The following is an 11,487-nucleotide window of genomic DNA, read 5'->3' on the forward strand; positions in this document are numbered from 1 at the left end:
GGGACAGAACTGCTTTTTTTGCAGTCAAAGGACAGGCCTTTTGTTTTTATTTTCATGTTACTGATTAAGTTTAATTGTTGTCCTGCCTGGCAAAAACCTGTGATAGTATTTGAGGGGAAAGCAGACTAGTGCTAGCCATTAGGGATGCAGAGCAACAAGTTCTTGTAGCAGAGTAATTACAACACTTATCCAAGCATCTGAGTGAAGATTTCCTGCTAATTATCACTGGGTCTCAAGCTTCCAGCTGGGAGGGCCACTATGTCTGGGGACTTGGATAAATCCACAGGTCTCTCAGTTACTCCACACAAGTTTTGGGCCAGGGTCTGAGGGTAAGGCAAGGAAATGTTCTGCTCCCAGTGAAGGAAAACCAGGATCTCGTATCTTGAGGGTTTCACCAGCTGTAACCAGTGAGTAAATGTAATCTGTGTGTATGGTGACAGGGGATGGGTATGCACTGTTTCCTGTATGTAGATATATCTAGATTAAGTGGTAAGAAATCCTGCCCAGAAGAAACTACGGTTAAAAGTGTAATGCAGTTCTGTGTGATTGTACTAAAAATGCCTACAGTTGCGCGTGTTCCCCCTTCAGTGTTTTTCACTTCTCTGTGCTGGGGTTGATGATTTGAGTTGGGTACAGAACATTCCCATGGGCACTCTGAGAGCTACAATGCCACTACATAAAACAAAGCTCCTAAGTGAAATGCACCAATAATTGCCTGCTATTAACTAAGGTACTTTGCTGTCGTTGACATATAGACTCTGTAGGACTCAGTGCCTACAGAACACTGGTGTTTTTCTCTGCTCGTGCTGTGCTGCCATCTGATGGGCTCTGTGCAGGAACTGTGGGTTTCACACACAGCCCTGTAATGTAATGCCACTCCTCACCGTGTTACATGCCCACTGGTGTCTGTATCTGCTTTTATATTAATGCTAAATTCTCTTTACATAATCTTGGGGAAGCAGATACTGAGAGGTCACCTGTTATTTTTAATATGCGAACAACAATAAAGCTATATAAAAAAGGTAACTATTTAGTGGTTTCCCCCTCCCTCCCTAAGCACCCTCTCACAAGCACCTAAGCAGATTTCACTTGACAAACCATTCCCTGTCCTGAATTTATATATAGTCCCTTGACTTCTGTCCAGCAGAGATGCCTGCTTAAACCCACCCGTCACAGCAGGAGCTCCTGTCCTGTGGCTTGAAAGTACCCTCCCAAAACTGGTTATCTGGCCTTAGCTTTGCAAAGGGGAAACTGTGTTTGCAAGTAATAAACATGTAGCAGCCCTTCTCACTCCTTACCCTAGCTCAGTCTTTGTCTGCCATTCAGTCAACTGTCCCAAACTTCTTTTCCTTGGAAGAGTTGAGTTTATATACATAAATATACAAATCTATATACAATATAAACAGTGAGCATCTTGTGTCTGGCACAGCTGCGGGTAAACCAGGATGAACCCATGGAAGATTATCCCCTGAAGGTAGAGGGTGGCAAAGAGGACGACTCCAGCAGTGGCACCCGCCGCTTTGGGATGGGGCAGACCACCAAAGACCAAATGAGGACCAACGTCATCAATGAGATCATCAGCACAGAGAGAGACTACATCAAGCATCTGAAGGACATTTGTGAGGTAACTGAATAAAGGGGGAAGTGAGTGTTAGAGCTTGTCTGAAGGATAACAGAGGATGTCCCATTCTTGCCCAGAGTGACACTAAGCAGGTTTACCTTTCTTTTCTGAAAATGAGCCTGTATTTCCACCAGAGCCTGCTCTGCTTAATGACGTTGCACGCTCAGAAAACAGAAGACAATTCATTACAGTAATATCCCAAATGCCCCTATATTGGAAGCGCCAACTTGGGCTCTGATTAAATGGAATTAATTGAATTTCCCAAGTCAGAGAAAAGTAAATGTCTAGCATTGCTGTCCTCTTTAATGTATGTTCTGAGGTAATATAATCAGCAACTCCAGCCTTCAGGCAAGTCATGCTCCGATCAAAACAACTGGGGGATGTTCAGCCAATTAGGTCTTTCACTTGCAAATACGCTGAATATTGCAACACCTCTTCTGAAAGAGACACTGTCATACACACTGGGTAAATGGAGGTAATGGGTAAGAGTTTTGCATGAACATAGTTCTTCACTGAAATGACACAAAAATGTAGTGCCTGCCAGGAGAGGCAGCTGGGGCAAAGCAGCACACACTTAACGAGCCTTTCCTCCTGCAGTGTCCCCCCGTGTCCTTCGTGCACTTCTCCTTTGAGTCAACCAGGCATTTCCTGACTCCAGCATCCAAAACAGATCCACAACTGGATTTAATTGGCCTAAATCTATCAGTGGATCAGTGCTGGGGTCAGAACTAACAGGTGTTTCTAACAGGAAAGCAAGCACCTCCAGGACTCCTTCAAGTGTGGGTTACAGTATTGTTTAAGGCAATGATGTAACTGTGGTTTGGTTTCTATTTCTACCATGTTTTGGGTGGTATTAGAGGAAATAACAGCTAAACACAGACGCACTTATGCAGGGAGAGGGCAGGGGAACCTGCCATACAACTGACTACAGTCCATGGGGTTTTCTGTTGATGACCAGAGGCCACAGAGCAAATGCCCAGGAGGTTTCCAATTTGGTTTCCTTCTAGGGTTACATTAAGCAGTGCCGCAAGAGAGCTGACATGTTTACAGAAGAGCAGCTGAAGACAATCTTTGGGAATATTGAGGACATCTACAGGTGCCAGAAGAAATTTGTTAAAGCACTAGAGAAGAAATTCAACAAAGACCACCCACATTTGAGTGAGGTTGGCTCATGCTTCTTGGAATATGTAAGTAAACTTGACTTCATGGGAAAGGGGTAGCTGAGCATGGATTCAGCCAGAGGATTTAGAAATTGATCTGACAGAACTGAAGAGGCTCTGTTTAACAAACCCCATCCAACCAAATTAAAATGCTACCACCACCCCTGGTTAGCCACCTCCCAACCAAAGATCCTCTGGCTCTTGATCCTATGGAAACAACATTTTCAAAATGCTTCAGCTTCTGACACGACACTCCCTGCCAGACCATGCTATTTTAGGCAAAAACATAGGAAGATTCTAAAATCTCAAGCTGGACCCAAGTTTGCAGCTGTGGTATTTTCGGGTCAGCGCAGGATCAGCAACTGCTGATCTGGTCATTAAAAACATTCAGTTGAGCACAAGCCAGAATCCATGGAAATGTCTGTGCTGTAACTTTTAATATACCCTGCCCATCCCCAGCTTTGGGTCTCCAGGCTTCAAGGTCTGGGGAGGATAAAAATTACCAAAAGCCCCGTGTGATACAGGAGTAGGACCTACACAGGGAGCTCGCACACAGCAGTCTGAGCCGGGCCATCACCCTAAAGAACACAGAGAGTAAATCCCTTCCTTTCCCTCGCAGCAAACGGAGTTTCAGATCTACTCTGAGTACTGCAACAACCACCCCAACGCCTGCATGGAGCTCTCCCGCCTCACCAAGGTTAACAAGTACGTCTACTTCTTCGAAGCCTGCCGCCTGCTGCAGAAGATGATCGACATCTCTCTGGATGGGTTCCTGCTGACTCCTGTGCAGAAAATCTGCAAATATCCCCTGCAGCTGGCTGAGCTGCTCAAATACACCAACCCCCAGCACAGGTAGGTCAGACTGGGGGGGAGGGAAGGAACGAGACCTGTCTCATGGACATGGACTAATGCAGAATCGTGTATTGAGGGCAGGTTGCCAAGGGCAGCCAACACCACAATTCTTCTGAGTCACCTTGTAGAAACCAGGGGAAAAAAGAGTATTTTTCTATCAAATACATCATTTTCCATTACCGTAGCACTGGGCTTTCCTGTCTTTTACAGGTCTGGAGCTGCAAGGTTCACCTTATAATGGTACTTTTCTATTTTATTTGGCCCATGTATCTGTGATACCAGCACATGCACCCTTTGGAGCTAAATGTTTCCAGTGGTGGTGCTGGAATCTTTGCCTCCAAAAGCGCGGGTTGAATAGACCCCCAAATGTCCACGTAACTCCACCACAGCATGTCAGGGCTAGTGGCAGCCATGCAGTTTGCCCAGTGCTTCCCCAGTGGGAAGCAGTGGCCTACAGCAGGCAATCCATGCACCTCTTCAGCACCAGCTCCAAAGCCCCCAAATCCATTGCTCAGTTTCAGGGTGAAGGCCCTGCCCTCAGCTCAGATAACTCTGTCACTTGAAATAATAAGCACTTGAAATAATGAGGTACAGAAATAAAACCTGAAAAATCTCCATTAAGGGAAAGTGTTGATACTGGTCCATTTTGGCTTAATTTTACCTTCCTAATTACAGCACTGGTATTTCTCAGAATGGTTTTAAGCATGTCTTATTAAGCCTGTAAGCATGTTGTTCTGAAGCTCATGTCTTAACAGAAAGCTCCTCAATGCAGTACACAGATGTTTTGGACATTGTGTTAGAAGCAGGTTGTGCAGAATTCCCAGCTACTCAGCAGAAGGAGCTGGTGGCAGCAGATGGTGTCAGGGGGAGGGTAGATCAGCATCTGTCCTACCCTTCCAGATAAACCATCGGCTCCTATTTGAAGCTGCCCACAGAAACATCTACCTCCAACTTCCAGTATAAAACAGCTGGGGTAGTGGAACTCATGCTTTCTGCTCCCCAGGACCAGGCTGAGCTCGACTGCAGTCCTTTGGAGTGTAGGTACAATAACCACGTGTCGTTTTGTGGTGCCTAACACCTCTACCCAACCCCAGGGATTTTAAAGACGTCGAAGCTGCCTTAAATGCCATGAAGAACGTTGCTCGGCTCATCAATGAGAGAAAGCGGCGGCTGGAGAACATCGACAAAATCGCTCAGTGGCAGAGTTCGATAGAGGACTGGGAGGTAAGAGACCGACTTGCCCCATGAATTCAGTGTCCTGTGTTGCCCCTCTTCTCCCCTCCATCAGCTTCTGCCCTACAGCAACACCTTCATACGGATGGCCATCCAGCCTTACCTCAGTTCTGCTGTCCCTGTTTATTTATTTTTTTCAATTTAAACAGCTGTGATCTTTTAGTACAACTGAAAAGGTCTAGCACCTAACCCAGCTAGACCTGCTCCCTTTGTATGTTCCCTGGAATTTTTGTTTCCCCATTTTCCTTGCAGAATACAATTAGCATTTAGGTTAGTGAAATAGTGAAATCCTATTATTTTCCTCTTGTCCCCCATTTTCTCTTGAGGGATTTCAAACTCCCAAGATGAGCAGAACTTCCCCTTAATGCTGAATAAGCCACATTATTCCTGCAGAAAGGCAAGCTCTGATATAATGACGAAGCCAAAGTTCCCTGTAGACTCATTAATAAAAAAAAAAAGCTAAATATAAGAAACAATACTACTAATTTTCTAAATCCTAGATTCAATAAAACCAGATTGTCTCCCTCCCCAAGGATGTCAGGCTGAACTCTCAGCTCCCTGCTTATTGCCTGCTTCAGTGTCAGGGATACACCACTTGCCCTGAGCAGTCTCCCTGGAAAAGGAGATTTTTTTTCATTTAACACACTATTGTTCTTATCAAATTCAGTTCCCATTCCCTGGGTGCCACAAGCACAGTGTCCCCCTGATGTGACAAGGACTGTCCTCCAGCACAGGGGCTCCCTCTCGTTCCCAGAAGAGAGTTTCATCAGCAGGAATTCACCAGGCCCCCCAGCCAAGCTGACGTTCTCCTATGAGACTACAGGCTTATCTCTACTCCCCTGGCTTCAGATGGCTGAGACCAACCTGTTCTTTGTGCTGTTCTCAGGGTGAAGATGTCCTAGTCAGAAGCTCAGAACTCATCTATTCCGGGGAATTAACCAAAATCTCCCACCCTCAAGCCAAGAGCCAACAGCGGATGTTCTTCCTCTTCGATCACCAGCTTGTCTGCTGCAAGAAGGTAACCCATGAGCCAGGCACAGCTACTCCCTATGACAGTGCTACAGGACTCAGTGAACACCCTCCCTACCCCTTTGTTTCCTTATCCTCACCACACGTGCTCCTGGCACAAAGGTCTTTACGTGCACTTGTTGCAGTCTCTTCTTTAACATCCTGGTGTGTTCTGTGAACCTGACCACAGCAATAAGCCACAGGAATTAGAGCAGGAGAGAAGAGCACTGCACTGCTTCAAGGGTTAGCGCATGGCTTTATTTTGTACAACTCAGTTATAAGCATTGCCACCCATTTTCTTTTATGTATTTTTTTCACTGCATTTCTGTGTGAGATTAATACCATATTCAGAAGGTCCCTGCAGCTTTGATGACAAGCTGTGGCCCTTGACAGTCAATAAGACTCTATTAACATCATATGTAAGTCTGTAATTTCAGAATTGCACATCCTACATTTTTTTGCATGATCCACAGTCTACAGGTAGTTCCAGGTAACTCAGGCATGAGACCCTCACTTTTTTTATCGCTGCTGTCAAAATTACTTTTTCTTGTCAACACAAAACCTAAAAAGTTAATTACATTTTCTTGGCTTTCTAACTGGGCCTGTAGGATTCAAATACTATTTTCTGACACAGGCTAAATGAGCATTTGGGACCATGGATAATAACACAAGCTTGCTTCTCATTCAGAGCTGTTTGGGGCAGCTGATATCCCACAACAGTAGATACCACCCTATCCTGACCCCACCACTAAAAGACACCATGCGACACTTCACCATATCAAGAAAAAGAATGTTTAAGGAAGGGACAGGAAAAAGGAACATCTGTATGAGTCTCTGTGGTCTCTCTTACAGGACCTTCTGCGCCGGGACATCTTGTATTACAAGAGTCGGATCAACATGGATGATATGGAAATACTGGATGTAGAAGATGGGAAGGACAAGGACTTCAATATCAGCGTGAAAAATGCATTTAAGTTGCACTGCCAGGACACTGAGGAAGTGCACTTATTCTGTGCAAAAAAGCCTGAGCAGAAACAGCGCTGGCTGAAGGCATTTGAGAATGAAAGGAGACAGGTTCAGCTCGACCAGGAGACAGGTACAGAAAGAGCCATGCTGTGAAACAGTGGGTTGGGGTTGCTGCTGGGGTTTGTGGTGTTTTTTTTTTTTTTACCCAAAGGGTGGAGAAGCCAGTCCCTGCTCCAGCCCAGCTCTGGGCTGCTGAATTGCACATTCTCAATGAATCTGTCCAACTGAAAAAAAAGAAATGCAAACCACCGTGAGCAGATGCTGCGGTGCGTCCCCAGGGAGGCTGAGGTGTCTTTAATGAGTTCAAGCAGAGCTGACACAGTAGTCAATATATGACACACAGCTTCCATTATTTTGCAGTACAGTGTGAGTGCCCAACTTGGCAATGTCTGCACAAAACATGTTCAGTCAAGGGTTCTCATTGTGAGAGGGCTTTCATTGTTTTGTCCAAATCCTGCTTAATTCAGGCTTGTGTGACCTAATGAGATTTGAACCGCAGCTGGTCTGGACTGGCTTCTTCACCCAGCAAGGCGTGGGGGGGAGGGCAGGCAGGAAACCTGGTGTGAGAGCAGGGAGAGCTGTGCAGTGTGGCACAGGCCAGGGACCTGCCCCTTCCAGCTCTGGCAGCACTTTCAGCTTGTGCCCTCCCACCTCGGGCACCTTCCTGCCCCTGTGTTCCCCTCACTGTCTATGCCAGTGTCTTCCCCTGAGATGGGAATGACGACCTCCTGCTGACAAACTCTATTTTATCTTCAAGGTTTCTCCATCACGGAGGTGCAGAAGAAGCAGGCGATGCTGAATGCCAGCAAGCAGCACCACACTGGGAAGCCTAAGGGTAAGTCACACCTGAACATATATAGGTGCTGGGAGTGGGGGGTGGTTCTATATTTACTATATGGGCATAGTTTCAATGAAGTGGCACTAACAAGCTCTTGAGGAGGCCAGATGGTGAGCTCTGATGTGACAACCTGCAGGATAGCTCCTGGTAGACTGAGACAGCTGGACTCGGGAAACTTCCTCAGTGCAGGAGAGCTCCTTGCAGCGATTGCTGAGCCCTGCGCCAGAAACCCCAGTTACCGACAAACCGGCAGCTTCTGCTCCAGGGCTGGTTCCCAGCCTCGCCCTGGGAGCCAGGCTCTCCAAGCAGCACGGTGTTCCTGCTGTGGACAGACAAGCTTAAGCTTTTTATTAATCCCCGTGATCCAAGGAGGGTGGAAGAGGTCACTGCAGCAGGGACCATTCCTGCCCGGGCAGTTGTGCCTGTGGGAGATGCTTTGAAACCTGTGATTTGGGCAGAACAGCACCAGAGACAAGAAGGATTTAGCAGCAGCCAGGGGAGAGTGAACTCAAGCAACAGAAAGGAGAGTTCCTGTGCCCACAACACTGGCAGCTCAGAAGTCCTGTTAACCCCATTTTGTGATGCCACCACCCCTCTCTATCCAGAGGAAGAGATGTCACTTGCTTCCCTCTGGACCCACAGCAAGGAAACCACTTTCTCTTGGTGGTACCAGCCCATAGTTAAATCCTAGCCCAGTGTCCCGTAAGAAAGCTTGGCTAAATTTCAAAATAAGTCAGAAGAAAGATTTGGCTGCAAACAGAAGGAAGTTTGGAAAGAGACCCGAGCGAAGCCCTAGGAACAAAGCAGTACAGGAGACCCCACAAGCCAGCCCTGTCTAGGCACTGACCAGTATGACTCAGAAATCCAGTGCAGGATGTAGTACCAGGCAACAGAAGCACCATATGCTCATCAGCTTCTCCAAAAACAACCAAAGGCACCAGTTAATTTGTCACAAATGACGAGCTACAGCTATTTAGCCCAGCTGCCCTGTTGACAGAAGACCTGTCACTTACGCTTGACACTTCTGGGACTTCCGTGACATCAACTCTAACCCTAAAAAGGAACCAGCTAAGTTCCTTAGCTGGAACTAAGGGCAATCCTAGGAGAAACCCAGTTTGTTCCCCTGCAGCTTTAGCAGGGACTGGGCAGGGGGTGGGGAGGGGAGCTGTGCTCCACTAATGTGCTTCTCATCTCCTCCCCATCACAGCCGTCACCAGGCCATACTATGACTTTCTGATGCGTCAGAAGCATCCCACCCTGCCTACCACGCTCCCTCAGCAGCAAGTCTTCATGCTGGCAGAGCCCAAGCGCAAGCCCTCGAACTTCTGGCAGAACATCAGCAGGCTGACACCCTTCCGCAAATAAGGGCAGCCCCGTGTTTGTGCCTGAACCCCTTCTGAGAAAGCACTTTATCTGTCAGTCCCGGGAGGTGGAGCCCAGGTTCTCCCAATCCTTTGTTTACAGAGGATGGCACGTGTGCTCCTGCCTTCCCTATTTATGTTGCAGACCGACTGACCGCGCTGGCTCCGAGGTGAGACACTGCGTGTGTGTGTGTGTGCTTGCACACACGTGTGCATTTGTGCCAGTCCCATGGAGCCAGCCTTGCACAGTGCCCCAGCGGCAAACTTCCAGGCAGCGCTCGCAGGAGGGAGCCTGACACGTTGCATCTGAAGAGATTTCGTTTGTCAGCCCTGCTTGGACCAGCTCCTTCCTGCAGTGACCGCCGCTGTCTGGCAGCTGTCAGACAGAGGGGAGGGCAGCCAACGCTCCAGCCCGCGCCGTGCCCGCTGACACCCTCACAACAACAGCTCAGAGTCACTGACACGTTTTCTGTGGAGGGAGAAACCCTTCTGCTCTCTGCCCACCCCCACTCCCCCGTTTCTCAGAGACATGATCCTCCTACCCAGGTCTCAGTGGGTCGGTCGCCTTTGCGGGCTCTCAGAGCAGACAGCAGTGAGTATCGCACTGTGACCTTTTCCTTTCCACCACCGACGAACTCCAGCGTACGTTAACGGTGCCAATCAACCTGCAGCATGAGTAAAGTTCAAGAATCTCTCTAGTGGGTTTGAGTTACCTAAGTTAGAGAAAAAAAAATGTGCCTAATTAATACCGTACTCGATTCCTTCGATTCTCCTCTCTCCATCGTTCTGCCATATTTCCTGGCCAATGAAAATGCTCATTGTTTGTAATGTGTTTATTTATGGTAAAAATCAGAACTGTGTATTTTGTAAGTCTGTAATTGTTCTTGTCAGATGTTGTTAACTTGATGCCTGTTTTGTCTGGTTGGTTTTTGTTTTTTGTTTTGTTCTTTTTTTAAAGAAAGGTCAATATTTGCAACCCTAGCTCCCAGAAGTCAGAGTCTACAGTTTAACCCTGAGAGACTAAACCCATGATTGTTATGCAAGCTCCCACACACCTTCAGTCCAAGGGGTACCACTACAAGTTTTTGAAACCTTTAAAAAATAGAAAGCCACTTTAAAAAAGGCCTAGATTTAGTATTAACAGCCTCACTTTAAGTACCCATGTTTCAAACTGTGGCCAAAAATAAATTAATTTAAACTTTGGATAGGAAAAGGAAAGATTTGCCTTACCATAGTGAGAGTTAGAAGCCATACTGACTGAATTCCCTAGCTTAGGAGACAGCCTGTGACAGTGGAAGAAAGACACCTGCTCATTCCAACCTGAACCTAGTGTGAGTGAGCCCCAACTGTCTGCAGAGCTCAGAAATCCAGTGTTTGCTGATGCTGTAGCTGACCAAAATCTGGTCATCCAGGGATATCTGAATTCAGTAGCATGTACAAAGTCATTCTTGCACTATATCTTCCCCCCAGAGCAGGGGCAACATTTAATTTCATAAAGAAACTTGTAAAAGTGACTCTCAGCCTGTGTTTGTCTCCAACATGTCTATCTGTGTGAACTTGTTTCTCTTCAAAGTCACTGTAGAGATTCTGCTCTTGCAGCTTAAAAAGCGACTGCTGATCAGTAGAGGCTGTGCTAGAAGGTCACCCTCAACAAAGCCATCCCTGGGATGGAGACTGGTGAAGCAGAGACTTTGCTGGGCACGTAGAACACTGATTGAGGTTAGCACGTCACCAGCTCCCAAATTCCTGAGAGTTATGTGAATGGAAAACATGTCTAGGAAACGTCAGAAACAATGCAAGGGCTGCTCAATCCCACTTTGAGCAATCTGGAAGTAAAGAGGAACAGCCAGCACCAAGAAGTAAGAAACATACTTGAAAGACAACCCAGCTTCTCCTCCTGGGACCTGCCCACCCTGCCCTATCTCCTTGAAAAACACACAACTCCATGCTCTTCTCCTAGGCAGGACCATCACCATTCAGTACAGTCCTACACAGAATGGTGACCAAACCACCCCCCGCCCCAAAACTTCCCTCTCAGGCAGCAGCACCCATAGAAGATTTAGACCATGGGCCTTACCAACATGGCAGCAGAGCCTTGAGAGGCTGCTGGCTGCCTCACAGTGACCTGAGCCAGCAGTGACAAGTCAGGTCTGGTGTCAAAAATGCCTCTCTAGAGGTAAGCAGCAGTTGGGAAAACAAGCCCATGGCCCATCGCAGGTGTGGTCCATTAAAGTCAGGGGGGGACAAAAAACAACAACAAAAAGACCAAAAAAATCCAAACCTCAGGCCTCATTTGCACCTTACATCTGCATTATCAGCCTTCCTGGGCTCAGCACTGCCTGGCCTCACCCTCTTTCTTGTCCTTTCACACTCCCCACCCCCCCCAAA

The 11,487-nt window shown here is 47.2% G+C and overlaps 1 protein-coding gene across 1 annotated transcript in view; it reads left to right on the forward strand.

Moving 5' to 3' along the window:
- The window catches only part of ARHGEF4 (Rho guanine nucleotide exchange factor 4), a 230,653-nt gene extending 220,040 nt beyond the window's left edge, over window positions 1-10,613 (forward strand). The window contains 9 exon segments of the mRNA XM_014941530.1: window positions 1,430-1,624; window positions 2,629-2,808; window positions 3,401-3,633; window positions 4,728-4,857; window positions 5,753-5,884; window positions 6,727-6,970; window positions 7,658-7,735; window positions 8,946-9,043; window positions 9,046-10,613. Coding sequence (XP_014797016.1) covers window positions 1,430-1,624; window positions 2,629-2,808; window positions 3,401-3,633; window positions 4,728-4,857; window positions 5,753-5,884; window positions 6,727-6,970; window positions 7,658-7,735; window positions 8,946-9,043; window positions 9,046-9,138 — 1,383 coding nt within the window. The 3' untranslated portion in view covers window positions 9,139-10,613.
- Window positions 10,614-11,487: the final 874 nt, after the last annotated feature.

This window comes from Calidris pugnax, unplaced genomic scaffold, assembly GCF_001431845.1.
Source record: "Calidris pugnax isolate Ruff unplaced genomic scaffold, ASM143184v1 scaffold117, whole genome shotgun sequence".
NCBI lineage: Eukaryota > Metazoa > Chordata > Aves > Charadriiformes > Scolopacidae > Calidris > Calidris pugnax.